The 21,436-nt window shown below is 35.6% G+C and overlaps 2 protein-coding genes across 2 annotated transcripts in view; both read left to right on the forward strand.

Annotated features, from left to right (window-relative positions):
• LOC136034648 (elongation factor Tu-like) overlaps positions 1-21,436 on the forward strand; it is a 235,032-nt gene that overhangs the window by 20,495 nt on the left and 193,101 nt on the right. The window lies entirely within an intron of this gene.
• Positions 3,455-6,402, forward strand: LOC136034277 (kinesin-like protein KIF21A). Its single transcript, XM_065715418.1, has 2 exons — positions 3,455-4,219; positions 6,301-6,402. The coding sequence occupies exons 1-2, from the start codon at positions 3,893-3,895 to the stop codon at positions 6,400-6,402; spliced, it is 429 nt and encodes a 142-aa protein (XP_065571490.1). The 5' UTR covers positions 3,455-3,892.

Consider the following 21,436-nt stretch of genomic DNA (forward strand, 5'->3'; position numbering starts at 1 on the left):
AACAGGGGGAAACACCCCTTAAAAGTTATAAAATACTAATGAAAATCATACCATCAGATTCAGCGTATGAGAGAACCATACTTTAGAAGTTTCAAGCTTCTATCAACAAAAATGTGGAATTTTGTATTTTTTGCCAGAGGACAGATCACGGATGCGTGTTTATTTGTTTTTTATTGTTCCGTTGTTTTTTGTTTTTTTTTGGTCCGTTTTTTAGAGTTTTGGTTGCTATTGAGCCGGGTCACTCCTTACTATAGTTCGTTACCACAAACTGCTTGATAAATTGAATATTTTGCGTAATTCTGCTTCAAATGAGATACAAAATCAATGCCTATCTGTTAAATAGTTAGCACAGAGCCGGAGATGTGACGGAGGAACCATGGGCGTTCTTTCTACCTTCAATCATACAGAATCTGGTATTATTCAGGTAATATTCCGGTCTGTTTCAAGTTTTATTCAGGGTAAGGGTACTTCTATGATTCCGGTTCAAGCAATGTCTTCATATCCATCTTCAACTAAAAACTGGGCAGCAAGGGTGGTATTGGAGGGTCCAAGGGTCCAGATTGGTTCTTTGCTTGGCTTGCACCGATCAGCTTTGCTTCTCCAAACATGCAGGTTTTAGCTCCTTGCGTGACTACGCTTCACAAAAGGTGGAACTTACCTATGTTTCTGCTAGAGCAGTAAGATGCGCTTGAGTGCTTCTCCTTACTACAGTTCGTTCCCACGAACTGTTTGAAAATGAGGCTATTTTCTGTGTTTTTGCTTTCTATGTTTTTCTACAGTTATGAAAATTACAATTTCGACAAGAAAACGTATGGTAATATCAAATTCATAAATACGTGCTTAGTTTGAGTTTGAAACATCTCGACAAAGAATAGTCCCGAGTTTCCCCTCCCCCTCTCTTGATCCCTCCAAAACTTAAAAACCCCATGATTTGGACCAACATTCTCACAGTTTTGAATAAATCACTTATGTCTAATGTTTTGATGAACTCGGCTCGCAATATACCCACCCTCTGAGATGAATTTCTGTATGATGAATCAGAAAATGCTTTAAATCATTCCTTCTTTTAAATCTCTCAGTTTATATATTCTGCCACCATACGATGCTGTTAATGTTATATGTTTGTTCTCGAGTTCAAATTTTAGGTGGTTAAACATGTATCAATCATGGATCACATGCAGGACGTCCATTTTAAAGAGTGACACGTCAATATCTAAGCAGCAATTTGCCTGCAAATAATGATCTTTAGATGTTCCTATGTGGAAACATTTCTTGTCCTGAAGAGAAAAAGAGGGTTTACCTGAAAATTAAACTTCAAAATTCGCATGAGTTGTTAATAGATATACATTAGCGTTTAATAGTAATTCCAATGTCACCCACTTGGGGTTTCTTCTTTCGTTTAGTGTCTTGCTATATTTCTGTTTCTTTTGGTCTTCTTTATTGTTCCTTTGTTTTTTGTTTGTTTTTTTTTGGTCCGTTTTTTAGAGTTTTGGTTGTTATTGAGCTGGGTCGCTCCTTACTACAGTTCGTTACCACGAACTGTTTGAAAATGAGGCTATTTTCTGTGTTTTTGCTTTCTATGTTTTTCTACAGTTATGAAAATTACAATTTCGACAAGAAAACGTATGGTAATATCAAATTCATAAATACGTGCTTAGTTTGAGTTTGAAACATCTCGACAAAGAATGGTCCCGAGTTTCCCCTCCCCCTCTCTTGTTCCCTCCAAAACTTAAAAACCCCATGATTTGGACCAAAATTCTCCCAGTTTTGAATAAATCACTTATGTCTAATGTTTTGATGAACTCGGCTCGCAATATACCCACCCTCTGAGATGAATTTCTGTATGATGAATCAGAAAATGCTTTAAATCATTCCTTCTTTTAAATATCCCAATTGATATATTCTGCCACCATACGATGCTGTTAATATTATATGTTTGCTCTCGAGTTAAAATTTTAGGTGGTTAAACTTGTATCAATCATGTATCACATGCAGGACGTCCATTTTAAAGAGTGACATGTCAATATCTAAGCAGCAATTTGCCTGCAAATAATGATCTTTAGATGTTCCTATGTGGAAACATTTCTTGTCTTTTTTAAGTTAAAAAGGCATTTTTAACTTACGAACGGGTGATCAGATCTTAATTAAATTTGATATTTAGAAGGATATAGTGTCTCAGAGCTCTTATTTTAAATCCCATCTGGATCCGATGACATTGGGAGGAGTTGGAGGTGGGAACCTAAAATCTTGGAAAACGCTTAGAGTGGAGGGATCAGGATAAAACTTGGTGGTAAAAATAATCACAAGTCCTAGATACATGATTGACATAACCGGAATGAATCTGTCTCTTTGGGGAGTTTGGGGGGGGGAGATGTTTAATTTTGAAAAATTAGAAAAAGTGAGGTTTTTTTAACTTACGAAGGAGTGATTGGATCTTAATGAAATTTCATATTAAGAAGGACTTCGTAACTCGAATCTCTGTATTTCAAATCCTGACTGGATCCAGTGTCATTGGAGGGAGTTGGGGTGGGGGAAACCAGAAATCTTGGAAAAGGCTTAGAGTGGAGAGATCAGGATGACACTTGGTGGGAATAATTAGCACAAGTTCAAGATACGTAGCTGAAATAATCAAACTGGGTCTGTTTTCTTTAGGGGAGTTTGGGAGGGGGTAATTAAAAAAAAGAAAAAAATAAGGTATTTGTAACTTACGAACGGGTGATCAGATCTTAATGAAATTTGATATTTAGAGGTGTCTGGTGCTTCAGCGCTTTTATTCTAAATTCTGACCAGATTTGATTACATTGGGGTGAGTTGGAGGGGGAAACCAGAAATCTTGGAAAACGTGAAAATTGAGGTATCTTTGTCTTACGAATGGGTGATCGGATCTTAATGAAACTTGATATATGGAAATGTATGTCTCAGATGCTCTATTTTCAATTCGAATTGGATCCGGGGACATACCCCGGGGATAAACCGGAAATCTTGGAAAACGCTTAGAATGGAGAGATGAGGATGAAACTTGGTGGGTAGAATAAGCGAATGTCGTAGATAGGTGATTGACGTAACCAGACTGGATCCACTCTCTTTGGGGGAGTTAAGACGGGGTCCACTGCTTTTTCGAGTTTGGTGCTTCTGGACGTGCTAGGACGATGAAAATTAGTAGGCGTGTCAGGGACCTGCACAAATTGACTTGATAAAGTCGTTATCCCTCATGCGACCATCAGGGGGGGGGATGAAGGTAGAGGGAAAATTAGAAAAAATAAGGTATTTTCAACTTACGATTTGGTGATCGGATCTCAATTATCTTTGATATTTTGAATTACTTCGTGTCTCAGAGCTCTTATTTTAAATCCTCACCGGCATTAAGCCTCTGATTTTCGTTTTAAATCAATCTATTGATTCTTAGAATTTTGCTAGAGCTCATGCCATATGAGCTCTTGGCTCTTCTGGCCTCGTCAGAAGTGCCATATGAGCTCTTAGCTCTTGTTTCTCTGCGTTTTTTTCTTCCCTACTTAACTTTTCGCCGTCTTTCCTATTTCCGTTTTTTCCATCCTTTTATATTTTTAGAGGTTACATATTTTATATTTTTTATTTTCATATATTAAAACAACATATTTTTATAGTGGATATACTTGCCAAAACATCTGTTTTTCCTGGTATGCTCACTGGCTTTAAAAAAAAATGTAATCTGTTCCTTGTTTAATGTTTCATTTTCATATCTAACACGTTTGGTTTCACAGCCTACAGTTACTTTGTTATGAACGTTGTGTTTATTATATTTGTGCATACCTGTGTTGAACGATTTCTATTTTATCAATATATTTAAAATCAATATATATTTGTAGGTGACGCTAATTCAGTAGCACTAGCAGAAATAAATGATAAAATTCGAATGCACGAAGAACTTTTAGAAAAATTAGGAAAATCCCAGGAACGCATCCTTATGATTATGCAGCAGTACGAAGACCGACTTGACTTCTTGGGATCAAAGATTAAGTCCCTCGAAGTTGAAAGAGACAAGATTTTAAAAGAAGGTGGCAACGAGCCCACCTCATCTTCTGAGATCAAGAGACACTATGAAGCTCAAATTCAAGAAATGAATAAAAGTATTAAACATCTCCAGAATCTATTAGCTCAACAGAAGAAGGCCTTAGCTGATCAAAATAAGCTAGAAACTCAGTTGAGTCGGCGGAAAGAAGAACTGCTAGAATTGAAACAAGTAAGCCTCTGTTCACTTTTGAGCATACCATATGAGTTCTTGGCTCTTCCGACCTCGTTACAAGTGCCATTAGAGCTCTTAGCTCTTGTTTTATTTAATATTTATCTTTAATATCTTTTTTATTTAATATTACGGGCTGTAACAAGAATGACACATGGTAAAATAAACGAAAAATATATAAATTGAGCTGTATATTTACATATTAGGGGGGGTTGGGTAAACTGTAGTGCAGCTAAAGTCAAAATGTGCTAAGAAATCAAGGATGGGGGGGAAATCCAGGAGAAAAATACCGTTCACTTTTGGTTTGGAAGTTGTTCTTAATCATGAAAAAAAGAAAATGAAAAAATATCTCCATAAGCAAAACATTTTGATGGGTTCACAAAATAACAAGAATACTATTCTGACACTTAGACAAAAACCTTGAAAAAATAACAAAAAGACAGAGATATATAGCTGCTTCCCAAGAGACAGTATAGTTTTCCTTGTTGTTCAAAATTTAGGTCGATAGTTCTCCAGTGTGGGGTTTACGACATTTACGATTTTGGTCTGACACTATTTTTGAATAAGACTAGCAGAAATAGCAGTTACCCTTCCTTAATCATCCTCAAATGGCGATTCTTCTTCACTTAACAGTTATATTTATCTTGGGTATTTTTGGCTAGCGTTCGCTTTGTACTAGGCTATTGCTGTATCCATGAGTTGAAGGGATATACGGAGATTTAATTTAAATGTTATGTTAAATTATAACAAAAGATACCAGATATTCAAATTGGCTTTCAAATGAGCCCTTAAATAGAGCTTTTTGATATTGTATTGTCCCTCAAGCAGTCGAGGACAAAAAAGGAAAATGAAAGAGGACACATCAGTGCTACCAGTGAACACAAAGATCACAAAAGTGATTTTCCTTTTTGTTCAAGGCAGGGGACTGTAAGTTTCCTCTATAGGGTTTTCGCCCATGGCGATTCTAGTAGAATACTTTCTGTTTTGATTCAATGCCAATTTTTTTTTTCAAGCTATTTTTGAAAATTCTCATAAATTCGTTTCAAAAACAATATTTGACTATTAAGACTAATCGAGATAATGGTTATCATTTTTGTATCAGCTACATTTTTTCTCTCTTGCCAGTTATTAAAATCCGTTTTCAATTTTCGTTACAACGGACCGTTGTTCCTTCTTTAGTGCGTAGCAGCTACCACTGCAACCATAATCTGATGAACATCCGCCATATTAATGAAAAATATTTCCTTGCCTAAAGACCAAAGCCCACAGCATATTTCTTGTTACTTATACAAAATCAGGAATAAAACTCTTGGCCCTAACGAAGGCTATTTTAGTGGTTTTTTGATAATTTCCAGGAATTTTCATTTATTTAGGAATCTTCAGTTATTTTAAAGGAGTTATAAGATGAATTTCACTAGGGATCGTTGGGATCCCAGTTGCATGCTATGGAGTATTTGCGAATTAATGTATTGAAAGCTATATAAAATATGAAATGGGTCAAAGTTTAAGAGGGATGAATTCAAGAAAATATATAGAAGGGCTCATCTGGCATCTTGGGAAGAATAGTGAAACCAAACCGGTCAATGAGACTCAGAATGCCAATACTTCAGCCTCAAAGGAGTCTCTTGAAATTAAAAAAGAAATTGAAGTTGACATTGGTATTCTGACTGACAAAAAATAAAGATAATGACGCAAGTAGTCAGAGCTATGAAAGTATATTCTCTGCAGAAAAAGAAACCATTGAGGCCGAAGACCGTCGTGATGCAAGATTATCATCTACAAATGCTGATCTATATCAGCATTTGCCGGTAGAAAATACAACTTCAGGTGGGAATACCCAAAGATGAGATACTTCTAGTTTTTAATAGAAAACAGCTTATGAACGACGACAAAATACCAGATTCTAATTGCTGAGATTTATTTTATCGAAATAACATATCTTTATTACCTTTGTTAGGGTGGAAGTTCAGGAAATATCGAGAGATAGTCTGAATTAATTGCTTGAATTAACTCCGTGAATAACGCTTAATATTCTGTAGATGCATTTTCTACTGCATTCTAATTATAATTAAAATTTACAGAATGATCAAGGCACGTTATTCAACCTGTGGAATGCGTATTGGCAACCAATTCTCAACCGCATACCTTACGGCCGCATCGCACAATTACGCCGCATTGCATAGGTATTTTTTCTTATAACTATTCTTATTATCTTATTACTACTTATACCAATTTCTGACTATGTATAATTCTTTATACTGCTAATACTAATTAATAATCATCACTTTACCCCTATTACTAGTTTAATTTCTATTTTATTGTTTAATTAGTCTGGGGGACGTATTTCCTTCTATTTCTTTTTTTTTGTATTATCCGCCTATGCAAAAAAAAAAAAAAAAAAAAAGGCGAATGAACATTGTTCTTTAATACTTTTTGTTTACTGCTAATACTAATAGTGTTTTCACACTACTGAAATACCCAATTGAATCGACAGATGTCTCTTCTGGAAGCAATTTTCTATCAACGTGAGTTTCCCAGGAGTGTGTTTATCTTAGGGGCAAGTTTTTGGGGTTCTGTTCCACCGAAAGTGAGGTTTCTTAGTTACAATATGTCGAAATATAAGTTTATAATTTTGCAAAGGCTCTTCTTGTCGTTTCAAATAATTTTTTAATTGAAATTTACTGTATGAAATGTTCTTATCACTTCTCGTCCAAGTGAGTGTAAAGAGTTGCTAATTTAAAAAATCATGCATACCATCTGATTATTTGTGCTAGGTTTAGTGGCATAAGAAGCGCTCGAAGATGCACACCAGGTAGCAGAGAGTAGAGACCCTTTAATTGGGTGTCTACGGAGAAAGAAAATTGGTACTTATGAACAAGGTCGCACCAACGGGAGGGGGGGCTAGGGCATTTGAACCACCATCGAAACGTTTGTCGGATCTATAAATGCAGGAAAAATCAACATAAAACAAGTTTTCATCCGTTTATAAAAGTTTTTGTAACTCCTCGACAGAAGTATTTTCTAGCGGAATTTTCTATGGCAAATTTTAGGCAGAAATCGGGGAAGGATTTCCAGTCAAGATTTGAAAAATAAGCAAAAATTAAATATATAAAACAAAATTTCAAACTTTGGCAAACTGAAGTTTTCATCCGTTTTTAAAAGTTTTTGTAACTCATTAGATATGAGTAGGGCTGTCCCTTCCTCAACCCTTGCTTTTGTAGCAAAAGTTTTTTGTATATAAATATATGTTTATTATTTTTAAATATGTTTATTATTTATAAAATATTTGTTTTTTATATAAAACAAAATTTCAAACTTTGTCAAACCGAAGTTTTCATCCGTTTTTAAAAGTTTTTGTAACTCATTAGATATGAGTTTTCTCAACCCTTGCTTTTTCAGCTAAAGTTTTTTGTTTTTTTTTTATTGCTGTGTCAGTCCTTTAAGAACGATCTCTGGAACACCCGCGGTGCAAAGTTCGAAGTTTTTTGTTGTTTTTTTTTAACGTGTTTTTACACTTTAGAGTGAACATTGAGAATTGCTAAATTTTGAAATAATTTCTGTTCATCTGAAATTTTTGCCTTGCTCTTTACTTTCAGTTGGAAAAATTCTGTTCAAAAAAATTCTTCATTCGGTTATTCAGCAAAACCAACCGGTTACTGACACTAAATTATAAGCCAAAGGGTTGTGGGTTTCTTATGCATAATACATGAGCTGTTAATGGACTCGCAATATTATATTATTATCAAACCATATCAGCAGTGTGATACTGCTTAGAAATTATTACTTCATTATGTTTGATGGGAAGATACAAAAAATTTTGCAATAGAGATTATAGTGACGTACAATCCCTACTTATACTTACTGACCTACCTATTAAAGATATTGCACTATGAATTATTAATTCAGTAGGTTTTTTATCTTAAGATCTCATGTTGCAATAAGAATTATAGTGACTAGGACGATTATTTTCGATTGTGAAGTGAGAGCTGGTAGGATGGTAATTAAACAATGACTGGGCCTATCTTTGTTTGTCCGGTGTTGATTTTTGTGCAGCGGCATATAGCGAAAGATAAGGACTCAGTCTTTCCAATTGCTACAAAGTTTTTTTTTTGGAAAAGATTCAATTAAAAATGGGACGGAGACGTGCAAAAAGACTTTTCAAGTTGACATTTTTGAAAAGTGAAGAGGTTCGCACCCTGCTAGGGGTTCGCATCCCATTAGATATTTACGATCTAATTAATGGCTTAGTGCAACAAGATGAACCTCCACCGCTTTTTGTCATTATAGACCCCTCGGATTTGTCATCGTTTCTAAATGATGTGCCTACGATTGCCGCTTCACGCTTAAACGAGTGTGTTTGTTTTCTAAATTTCCTGGTGAAAAAACAAGAAACTTGCTCACAGGTTCGAGTCTCAACTGTTTGGCCATCAACGTCACCACGTCAGCCCCCAACCATCGCTGTCCTGCTAAAGAACAGTCTTGCAAGTATTAAGGTGCATAATACGAAGAACCAACGTGAATTTATGCAAAAAATTGGCTGCGCAGATGAAAGAAAAATGGACTGGTTGTTCATTTAATCGATGAAGAGTCGACCATTGCAGCAGTTCCAGCCACACACACCCTCCACATTAAAAATTCCAGGATTCCAGGGCTTGATAGCAGCGTTGCAAGTCCGAAAAGGTTTGGGAGTTCCAGAATAGTGCAGCTAAACTTTGAAACTGAAAAAGAGCTTGATATCGCAATCAAATTTAACATCAAGATTGAATAATGCCTTTTCCGAGTGACTCTGCCAATTGAAAAGCCTATGCAGCCCCTTAATTGCCAAGCCGGGAATATTGAATTCATCTGCCGGTGTTTAATTTTTAAGTGATGATGATCTCTAGTTCAACTGAGTCGTTATTTTATCAAAATTTCATTGGTGCTCGTGACAAGCTTCTAACTCTTGAAAGACTGATTAGTAGTTATAAAATTTTGTACATCACTGAACACCTTCTAATTGCTTATAATGTCCTACAGCTAGAGCTCTCACATGACTCAAGCTCTTTATTTGGCGCGCTAAACTGACATCTGGCTGTCCTTCTGGTGGACTAGCGATTGCAGTGAATAAAAAGTTTTCTTGCTCTCTTTCTAAATCTCCCCATGTATATATTTCAGTTGAATTTAGTTATTTTGTTTGAATGTGTGTATATGCCAACGAACTACCGAAGTGAGTCCTCTTATCGTAAATTTGTCACCGCTTGTGCTTCTCGCTCAAAATCCATTCATAGGGTTCAGTCAGCAAATAAGTCAATATTTATTTGCGGTGATTTTAAAACGGATCTGGAAAATGAGAATGCGCCGCTGACTCAAATATTACTTTCTTCCCTTCCTAGTGGTGTTTTTCTGCTGCCAAAATCGAAGCTGCTTTCTTATGTGCACAACTCGGGGTTCACTTCTGATTTGGATTTCGTTCTAACAGACGCCCAACAGATGCAGGGTACCATGTTTGATGTTTTAAGCGACTTCCTGATAAGTCATCACTTAAGTTTGCAGTGTCGACTTACCTATTCTCTGGCTTATCGTGGGCAAAATCCAGGTGGTTTTTTAAACCTTGCTGGAATCGTCTTGATCCCTCTCTATATCAGAGAACATTAAATTCTATGTTATCGAAAATCCGGATTCTATTTCAACTTTTATGCACGTCCATAAATGGGAAAACTCGTGATTCGGATTTTTACGCGGTGGAATTAGTTCATTTGACGAAGGCTGCTGCTTCAGTCTCTCTTCCTTTATACAAAGTTCGGATTGGGACTTTAAAAAAGGGTGGAGTGAAGACGGTAAACTTCAAAGTGCTAAACATTAACATAAGTTCTGGTTTCGTATTTGGGCCAACTAAGGTTATCCAAGGTCAGGTTGTTTTTTTTAAATCGTCAAGTATACGAAGCGTGTATATAGAAATGGTGTCAAATCAGCAATCTTTCGCAGGATATCAAAAATAACCCCCAGTAATTCTGGCGTCATGTGTCAAAATTTACCTCGACTTGTCCATCTGAGGACAATCTGATTGATATAGGCTCTAGGGAAAGTCTTTTTTCCTCATTATTTTCTGAAGATCCACCTTCTCTTGACACAAATTGTAGATTTATACTTTTGGGTCATTTTACAAAGCTAGACCATGCTTAAAACTATATCATTATCACGCCAGCTTCTATTCAGGCACATATCTGCCGTCTTAAACCAGGTAAAGTTTGTTTGCTATATTATAATCTCAAATAGCTTATTTTTTAGAATCCAGCTAGAGGGGCATCCGACCCTTGCTCTCTTTTTGAATCGATGTATATATTTCAGTTGATTTTAGGTCTTCTGTTTTTATGTGTGTGTATGAGCTGTTCTTCTCAAGAAGATAATCAGATACAACCTTCTCTTTTGTTTCTGAATTGACTTGAATGGAAGTGCAAACCTTTGAATTTTCGGCATAGATACGAAACCATTTTTATTCAAGCATAGTGCACGGGCACTACGGGTAGCTTTGTAAGCACCTTAATTACAATCATTAGCGACACTATATTTCGAAATTAACTCTTTTTTCCTCTACAACGAAAGCAGAAAATTTCCGCTATGACTCTGACTTTGTGAAAAGGAGTAACATGCTAGACTACTGTGTTTATGCTGGAATAGGTAAAGATAGGCTGCAGCGATTTTAAAAGACGCCAAGTCATTGAAAGTTCACCCACTTTCTAAAATCGTGCACACTGGGTGAGACGAGTTTTTTTTCTTTTCAAAACAAGAATTATGCTGCGCATTTGAACTGAATACAACATTTTGAATGCTCCAATCTGTTTTTAGCATTTTTAGCTTGCTCAAAACTTTTTTTTAACTGATGAAACTGGAAACTTGAGACATAAAAGAAAAAAAGTGCAGTCTAAAATGGCCTATTTCAAATTTCTATTCATTTTGAATTTGTTATGTTCCATTTTTCCTTTGATTGTGAGTTGGGAGTTTTTTAGTAGTAGAAGTAGTAGTAGTTGTGTCTTGCTTCGTCTTATAGCCATTTTTGCTTCTGAAATTTGTTTATGGCTTATTATTTGTCGATTTTGTCCAGTTTTTTTTTTTTTTTTTTTTTTTTTTCAATTGACCCCTCCTCAACGCCTTGCTCTTTATGCTAAAGTTTTTTAATTGTTTTAAAAAGTAGAGTTGTGAGAAAGAGTCAAACTTTAGCGTAAAGAGCCAGGCGTTGAGGAGGGGTCAACCCCTTTTATATACAGAATAATTTCTGTTCAATTTAAGTTTTGACGCTTCAAACAAAAAAAAAGCACAGCTAAAAAAAACTTTTTTCTTTTTAGTCTCTGTTCAGAAGTTGTAAGTGAAGTTGTAAGTCCAAGGAAGTGAGGGTTATCTCAGAAGAAGAACAGAACCATGATCTCTGCAGTTTTGTGCTGAGTTTGTAATACCTGATTACAAACTTATACAGTTACATACCTGATTACATATTACCTGATTACATATACAGTTACATACCTGATTACAGTTACAGTTGCTATAGTTGATAGTTCTTCTTCCTCTCTTAGTGAAAAGTTAAGAAATTTAAACGTTGTTGAGCTTTAGAAAAATACGATTTTTTTAGTGGTGCTTTTTCTTTTTCCATTCCATTCACGCATCCATAGAGACGTCCCCACTTTTTTCTTTTGGTGGAGCTCGGGGAGGGAGTGACCGGATAAAGTTATTTTTGATATTATCTAATGAAATTTAGAAACTTTCGGTATCGGAGGTAGGGAAGGAAGGATGGAATACTGCACAAACTAGTATGTATTTTTTTTTATTCTCTCCTATTAGCTTTAAAACTGTAATTGCCTTTTTTCTAACCATTTTTTGAAGCGTCTATTTAGGGTAACCAGGCCTCTAAAGTTTTTCTTATGTTTAAATATTTATATTTTGTATTGAATTTAAAAAATCAGTAGTCTTTAATGGGCAATTTTTAATACAGAGTGGGCCGAAAAGTTTGTCCTTGTTTGACGTAAGGGCTGCAGTATGAAATAAGGGCTGCAATTCTTTGTCTATTTTTGAAAATTGAGATATAACCCGGTTTTACAAACATGAAGTTACAGCAAAGGAGCACAGTAGGTAGGGGTAAAGAAATAAGGTTGTGTATAGAAAGGATAGAGTCCTTACAGCAGAAACAAGATCTATAAATATATTTTGTGGTGAACCTCTCTTTTTAACAGGTCTGGATTTAACTGATTTCAGAACAATTAATAGTTGGTAATAATTAAATGCTAATTAAATAATCGTAACTTAATATGTACTATTCGAAAAAAAAACGCTGCACCGCTTTTCTAAAATTAGAAATCATCATTCTTATAAGCAAATATGCATGGGGGATTTAGTTCTTGGGGAGGGGGCGAATTCGAAATAAAAGGTAGCCACGGTATTTTTTTTTAACTACGAAAAACTTTGTTAAAATTTTGAGATTGTAGAGGGATGGGACCAAAGTTCCTCTCTCCTTTCTTGCTTAATTGTAAGCTAAAACTTGTTGTAAAGGGTCAAGGACATATGCAGGATCTTGTTGGGGGGGGAGAAGTTACAGTTTACTACAAATAAATAGAAGAGATATTATTTGTCATTGATGGGAGATCTTTACGACTTGAGCTAATAATAAAAGCTGTATAGACAGTGCATGAGTTCCATCAGGGAGAGGGATGGTGGGTTCCCAGAGAAACAAGAAAACATTTAAACTATCGGAATGAAAGCACAAAAGTACAGTAAAAAAAATCTATCAAAAGAGGAAAATGAGAAATATTCCATTCTAGGTGTTTTAAACTCCTGCCATTGCTTGCCCCCCTCCCCTGCCCTGGATAAACTTAAAATTAACTGGTGGTACTATTCAACCTGTGATGATGGCGATGAACACAATTTAGGGCTGATGGTCGCAGGCACGTATAAAGGATTTTTCGGGTGTGTATGGGAGGAGAGGAGGTAGAAAAATTCAGGAGAGACAAACAATAAAAAAATAATTTTTTTAGTAAAATTGTTCATAAATAGATTGATGTCAACAAGGTATTACTTCTGAATAACTTGCGAAATTTTTTAGGCCACCCTGTATGATTATTAAAAATTGCTTAGCGACGAGTAAGTTTAGAAGAGATAAGTTATTTTTGATACAAGCTGAAAAGTCTAAAATATTTATGGCCCTTTTTTACCTTTATTATTGTAGTTTATTTAATTGCAAAGTATTTTTTTTTTGGTTGCCCAAAACTGTGTTTTGGATGAACTAGGTAAGGCTCACCAACTAAATTTGTCTCCCTTAAAAATTCTAATTAGCAGTTAACCTTTGAAGTTACTCCACCTAATTATGGCATTGCCTGTTTCTAGTACTAAAAAAAAGTCAACACTGAATCTATTGTATGAGATATTACCGGGTATCAAACAAGATGGTGTTGCTGGCGAATCTGGGTGTTAGTCAAACAAGCTGAGGGGGCAACAAGCTGGTTAATCTGGGTGCTAGTAAAATGTTGTTAGTAAAATCATGTCTGTCCCAATTTTTGAATTATCTTTTATTCGTGGCTTTTTTCATCGGTTGCTTTGTTCTTTCGGTGTGGGTACCTTCTAAATACAAGTATTTTTGCACTGACAACGGCTCCGCAGAAGTATTTGCGGAAATTTCTGTTTTATCCTTTGGTTTTATTAATTGGCTGAGAAAAAACCTCGCTATGTTTCTAGTTTCTTAATTGCATTTCTTCGTTCTTTGTTTTTTTGTAACACGTTTCTTTATTTTTAGTTATGTGTATGTCTGGTTTTTTCATCACTTTGACCTTTCTTTTAAGTTTGACGGGGTATCTCTAGACGATCGGGTGCTGGGAGGTTGTTTACTAGTGTAATATGTGCATTGAGTCATTCCAGTGTTTAAACTTGTTGCAAGAAAAGTTTTTATTCTAGTCTTGTTAATGCACAGGTTTGATGTGCCTTATACGGAAATGTAATAAAATTAATTCGTTTTATGTGGAGTTGTCAGGTGAGATAGTTTCAAACTTTTATTGCTGTAAATATTATTTCAACCTGTTTGTTTTTTGACCCGTTAGTTTATAACAGATATTAAATTACTGTCTTTTAATATTACTTAATGAATTTATTTTAAAACTTGGCTGATAAACTTCTAATAATACTTCTTCTTGGCCATGCTCGAAGCATCAAGTTCTTATTTCCCTTTTTTACTGGGTATCTCCTTAAATCTCAGGAATTGCATATTTTTCTCATAACTATGATATAATTGCCTGTTTTGACAAACCTTGTCTCTCTCTCCTTTTCCGCCCCAAATTCTAATCATATTTTACTTTCACTTGCCTTTCAAGTAGTTTTTGTTTTATTTGATGTGTAATACACAAAACTTGCAGCACGATCTCAAATTAGCATACAGGAAAACATAACAGATGCCTACAGAGTATTAGAGCTTATTAAAACTCTCGCTATGCTCCACCGGTGGGGCCTGTGCCCCACTTTGGGAATCACTGGTCTAAAGGTACTTTTATTTTCTCACTTCAGGGTTCACCAATTAGAATAGTATATTTCATGTTATTTTCTTTTTTTCGTGTTGTTAGAATACAAGAGATTGTTAAAACCTAATTTAAAACTTTACGCTTGTTTGGAGTAAGATTTCCCTAGGCTGATTAGAATGTACGAAATGTTTTGATCAATTGGCTAAATTGTACACCAAGAAGTATTATCAAGAACAAATGTTTGGCTAAGGCTGGAAGCTTTATTTGTCGGCTTAATATGGATGCATGAATTAAGCAAGATTATGTTTTATCCCCATTATATGGGTTTTACTGATAGATGTATCCCGAGGATAACATCAAAAACTTTGGACAACATGGTAATAAAGTGGGAGATAAATTGTAGTGCGAAAACAGCTTTTTTTCCTTTTTCTTGTTCTTTTTTTTTCTTTGTTTTTTCCTATGTTGCCGATTTCAGTTTATTGTGAGGAAATGGCAATGGTCTAATCTTTGCATTTTTACGGAAAGTATGGACGTCTGAGTGCCGGATCCATGTAGGGAAGGGCTCCCTACGTAGTGGTGGATTTCGGGTTGGGGTCAAGACCGCTTGCTCTGGTTGGGGTTGGGACAATATAGCACATTTAAGTTATTTTTTGTAATTGGTTTTTAATAGTTGAGTTATTAATACGTTTATAATTGTTAAAACTGTTTCTTTTTCCAAACAAGTTTGGAACAAAGTCTCAGTTACTTGGTGTGGTCTCTGTTAGGCTTCACTGATGACACTTACCGCCTAAATGTATTTGATTAAATTTGTATTTATCAAGGGAATCTGTCTGGGTTGCCACAAAAGCGAAGTGGGAGGCAGGAATCTTCATTTCGTAATAACAAGGAAGGGAAACTTTGAATCCTAACTTCTTTAGGCTGTCGAAATGAAAATTCAGAATTGTGTAGTCACACCGGGATTCAAAAACTTAACATTTAAACTTGTTTTTACTGTAAAAGATTTGTTTTCGAGTCTTGGCGTGGTACAGAGTTGAACAGATTGATATCATTACTTGTTTTGGCTGTCATAAAATTTTGACTTGTTTTTTTTTTGCGAAGTGGGGTGGTTTTTATAACATTTTTGTTTTTTTTAGATTTGTATAATAGAAAGTAACTGTTTGAGAAGCGCAAATATATAATTAATTTACATTTTGGATTTCGGTTAGCAAACGGTGGCCACTTTACTCGGCTGTCCTGTGCAAAACCTAGTAACTACAAAAAAATCATTTTTAAGTTAAACATTGATTGCCCCTAATACCACCACGGCGAATCCAATGGCGTAATCAGAATTTTTCTTTCTTTCATAGTTTCTTTGGTACAAGCCTAGTATTTACAGGCGTGGGAGACATTTTCACCAGATTCTCACTGCCAAAACCTAGTCTGTACTTAATAGGTAGCTCAAAACCTAGTATCTACGTTTAGATAAAATGCAAAGGCTAAAAACTGGCATCTGCTAAAAGGAGTCGACTTGAGAAACCAAGTAACTACAATGTCAAGAGGTCGTTAGCAGCATTTTCTGCATCAGCATCAGCAATATTGATAAGAAAAATACCTTAAGTTCATTTTTTGAATGATGAAGAGAGCTGGAACGAGGAGAGGGGAGACTCATACAAGGCTTGCACTGGAGATAGGAAAAGAAAGAAAAGCTGGGTAAGTTTCCTAACATATTTTTGAACAAGATTGAATGGGTTCAAACAATAATGGCAAGAAACTAAAGACAGGGAGAAAAGATTTTTATTAGGCAATGTGTTTCTTGTATTGGTGTTAAATGATACTCTTCTCTGTTGTGTACCTCTAATTACTGATTCAGAACTGGTCCAATCCAAGATCTGGAGAGCTGGATCTGGTGACGTTGGGGGAAGTTTGGGGTGGGGGAACCTAAAATCATGGACAACGCTTAGATTGGAGGGATCGGGATGAAACTTGGTGGGAAAAATAAGCAGAAGTCTTACATACGTGATTTACATAATTGGAACGGATCCAATCTATTGGGGAGGGGTTAATTCTGAAAAACAAGAAAAAATGACGTATTTTTAACTTACGAAGGAGTGATCGGATCTTCATGAAACCTTATATTTAGAAGGACCTCGTAACTCAGATCTCTTATTTTAAATCTCAATCGGATCAAGCGTAATTAGGGGGGGGGGCAGTTGGGGGGACTGGAAATCTTAGAAAATACTTAAAGCGGTGAGATCAGGATGAAACTGGATGGGAAGAATTAAAACCTGTCTAAGATACCTGACTGACATAACAGGACCGGATCTGCTCTCTTCAGTGGAATTGGAGGGGGGGTAATTTTGAAAATTGAAGCATTTGTAACTTACGAAATGGTGACCAGATCTTAATGAAATTTGATATTTAGAAGGATCTTGTGCTTTAAAGTTCTTATTTTAAATTCCGATCAGATCCTGTGACGTTGGGGGGAGTTGGAGGGGGAAATCGGAGTTCTTGGAAAACGTGAAAATTGGGGTATTTTTATCTTACGAATAGACGATTGGATCTTAATGAAATTTGATTTTTAGAAAGAATTCATGTCTCAGAGCTCTTATTTCAAATCCCGACCAGATCGTTTGACATTGGGGGGAGTTGGAGGGGGAAATCTTGGAAAAACACTTGGAGTGTAGGAATCGGGATGAAGCTTGGTGGATAGAATAAACAAATGTCCTTGATACGTGATTGACAGAATCGTACTGGATTCGCTCTCTTTGGGGGAGGGGTTCAGTGATTTGGCGAGTTTGGTGCTTCTGGACGTGCTAGGACGATGAAAATTGATAGGCGTGTCAGGGAGCTGCACAATTTGACTTGATAAAGTCGTTTTCCCAGATTCGACCATCTGGGGGGCTAAAGGGAGAGGAAAAATTAGAAAAAAATTAGGTATTTATAACTTACAAGTGGGTGATCGGATCTTAATGAATTTTGATATTTAGAAGGACATCGTGACTCAGAGCTCTTTTTTAAATCCTGGCAGGCATTAAGCCTCTTATTTTCCTTTTTAAATCAATCTATTGATACATAGAATTTTGTTAGAGCTCATACCATATGATCTCTTGGCTCTTAGCTCTTCTTGCCTCGTCACAAGTGCCATATGAGCTCTTAGCTCTTGTTCTCATTCCATTCCGTTCATACATCCATAGAGACGTCCCCACATTTTATGGCACTTGGTATTAACCAAGTGACATATAGCAATCGCCAATTCTGTCGGTCTGTCTGTCTGTCGGTCGGTCCCGGTTTTGCTACTTTAGGCACTTCCAGGTAAGCCAGGACGATGAAATTTGGTAGGCGTATCAGGGACGGGACCAGCTTAAATTAAAAATGACGTATTTTACATACGTGATTTACATAATTGGAACGGATCCGATCTGTTGGGGAGGGGTTAATTCTGAAAAATAAGAAAACATGACGTATTTTTAACTTACGAAGGAGTGATCGGATCTTCATGAAACTTCATATTTAGAAGGACAATTTTTTGGTAATTACTAAAATATCCCAATTCGGCAGTATTGGCAAAATAGATCCGTTTTGTGCTATAGGATTAGTGGTGTCTTTTAAACTTTGGAACACAGGTACTTAAGATATACATATTTTTTTTTCGAGCATTTCAATACTTTTATCGGTAATACTTTTCAGTGGTATTCAAGTCGCTTTTTTCGGTTGTTAAAAAATCGTCTATACGTGACAGTATAGGTGAATTGGCTCAATAATCTGCTAAAGGATCTAAAGGTCACTGCAAAGGTATATATAGAGTAATGTGCGTTCCTGTCTTCTCCGCTGAAGAGTTTCGGGGCATATCATGTGTTGCACATTTTTCCTTATTCTCCTTCCTGCGTGCGCAATGAGGAATTTATATCAAGCAGTTCGTTGTAACGAACTGTAGTAGGGAGCGACCCGGCTCAATAGTAACGGAAACTCTAAAAAAAAAAATTATACCAATATGTCGCATGAATTGAATGCTGATTTTAAATGTATAAAAGTTTATTCTTACCCATCAAAAGTTAGGAGCCAGAGAAAATTTGCGTTATTTTAGAAAATAGGAGGAAACACCCCCTAAAAGTCATAGAATCTTAACGAAAATCACACCATCAGGTTCAGCGTATCAAACAACCCTACTGTAGAAGCTTCAAGCTCCTATCTAAAAAAAATCTGGAATTTTGTATTTTTTGCCAGAAGACGGATCACGGATGTGTGTTTATTTGTTTGTCTGTTTTTTTTTTTGTTTAATTTTTTTTCCAGGGGTGATCGTATCGACACAGTGGTCCTAAAATGTTGCAAGAGGGTTCATTTTAATGGCAATTAAAAGTTCTAGTGCCCTTTTTAAGTGATCGAAAAATTGGACGGCACCTAGGGCCCCTCCGACGCGCATTTGTTCCCCAAAGTCACTGGTTCAAAATTTTGAGATGGCCATTCTGTTCAGCCTAGTCGAAAACCTAAGAACTTTTTCTTTGGGGACAACTTCATCCCCCACAGTCCCCGGGGGAGGGACTGCAAGTTACAAGCTTTGACCACTGTTTACACATAGTCATGGATAATATGAACTTTTTTGCGTCGAGATGGGGGTGGGTGAAGGGCGTTACGTGGGAGGATCTTTCCATGGAGCAATTTATCATGAAGGAAGAGAAATTTTGTGAAGGGGGCGCAGGAATTTCCAGCATTATTTAAAAAAAAACAATGAGAAAATAAACATGAAAAAGTTTTTTCAAAAAAGTTTTGAAAAAGGTAAGGAGTACCATTATAAAAACGAACAGAGATTATTACGCATATGAGGGGTTCATCTCCTCGTAATACCTCACCCTTCACGCTGAAGTATTTTTAGTAATTTCAACTATTTATTCTACGGTCTTTGTAATTCAAGCGTCATTCTTAAGGAATTGGGACTGTTTGGATGAATTTTTCTTATTCCATTCCGTTCTGTTATCCATAGAGACGTCCCCACTTTTTTCTTTTAGGGGAGGTGGGGGATGGAGAGATCGGATAAAATTAGTTTTGATATTATCTGATGAAATTTAGAAACTTTCGGTATCGGAAGTAGGGAAGGAAGGGTGGGATAATGCGCAAACTAGATTTTTTTTTTTCTATAGTAATATTTTATGGACTAATTAATAAGATGTTAAAAACACCACTGTTAGGTGTTGAGTGGAGAATTCAAATATGCTATTAGCTTTAAACCTGTAATTTCCTTTTTTCTATCCATTTTTTAAAGCGTGTATTTAAGGTAAATAGGCCTCTAAAGTTTTTCTTATGTTTAAATATATTATTTTATATTGAATTTGAAAAATTAGTAGTTTTTTATAGGTAATTTTTAATGCAAAGTGGGCCAAAAAGTTTGTCCTTGTTTGAAGTAAGGTACTATTCAACCTGTGACGATGACGATGAACACAATTTAGGGCCTATGGTCGCAGGCATGTATATAGGATTTTTCGGATGTGTGTGGGAGGGGAGGGAGTAAAAAAAATTCAGGAGAGACGAACACTAAAAAAATTATTTCATAGTTGGAATAAGAAGTGGCCAGATTAGGTGTAGGGAGCATTTCTATTGAAAATCTTTGTTCTAACATTTTTGCAAAGGAATTTTTGGAATAAAATTCCAGATATGTAGTTCTAAGTTTCTTAGTTTTGTTCATAAATAGATTGATGTCAACAAGGTATTACTTCTGAATAACTTGCGAAATTTTTTAGACCACCCTGTATGACTATTAAAAATTGCTTAGTGACGATTAAGTTTAGAAGAGATAAGTTATTTACAAGCTGAAAAGTCTAAAATATTTACAGCCCTTTTTTACCTTTATTATTATAGTTTATTTAATTGCAAAGCATTTTTTTTTGGTTGCCCAAAACTGTGTTTCTACAATAGTTTGTTCAGTTTGAAATAGTTTAAATAAAAGATGTTATGTTTTAATTATCAATTTTAGGAAATAAAATTGAATTGTCGGAAATCTGGCCTTATGAACCTAGCTTTTTTATTTGTTTGGTTGAAAAGGTAACTAAAGCTTTATACAAGCTAATTTTATAATGTTTGAATTGTCTAATATCGATCTCTGTTAATTATTGTTATTATTGATTTGCGACACACTGTTTATCTTAGAAGAAGAAGAACTCTCTTTATTAACTACTAATTACAAAAGCTATAAATACACACAACCCCCCTGGGGAAGGCTCAAAGAGCCTGATGTTGGACGGCTGCAATCCTCTGATTCTCAACCTAAATTAATAAGAAAAAAAAACAAAACAAAAAACAGAAACTAAAAAAAACGGAAACTAAAGAAGGACAAAACACTCTCACTCAATTACTCCTTAATACCAGAATATAAATAAATAAAGGCTAACAATAATTAAAAAAAAAGAAGAAAAAGAAAAAAAAGAATTATCTCCCCACTTCCAATAAATGTTTTTTTAAATTTACTTTAAACAACCCAATATGTTCCGCCTCCCTAATGCCTGCTGGGATATCATTCCAAATAGCCGGAGCTAAATACCTAATTCCGAAAGCTGCACGTGTGGTGTCTCGGTACTCAACAATAAAATTATCTGCCTCTCTAGTCTCATACCCATGGAGTGAACGATTTACTCGAAAAAAACTGGTAAAAACTGGAGGACATACATCATTGCAACATCGATACGCAAAAACAGCAGCTTGATAATCTCGAATCTGACCAATGTTAAGCCCTCATAATTTCTTAAAACATGACGCGGTATCATTCACATTTTCTACATAA

Source organism: Artemia franciscana, chromosome 13 (assembly GCF_032884065.1).
Source record: "Artemia franciscana chromosome 13, ASM3288406v1, whole genome shotgun sequence".
NCBI lineage: Eukaryota > Metazoa > Arthropoda > Branchiopoda > Anostraca > Artemiidae > Artemia > Artemia franciscana.

Excerpts from the sequence above, each read along its gene's own strand:
- LOC136034277 (XM_065715418.1), top strand. The coding sequence starts at position 3,893 with ATGCACGAAGAACTTTTAGAAAAATTAGGAAAATCCCAGGAACGCATC. Across the intron at positions 4,220-6,300 it reads AACTGCTAGAATTGAAACAA|AATGATCAAGGCACGTTATT; the intron begins GTAAGCCTCTGT and ends TAAAATTTACAG.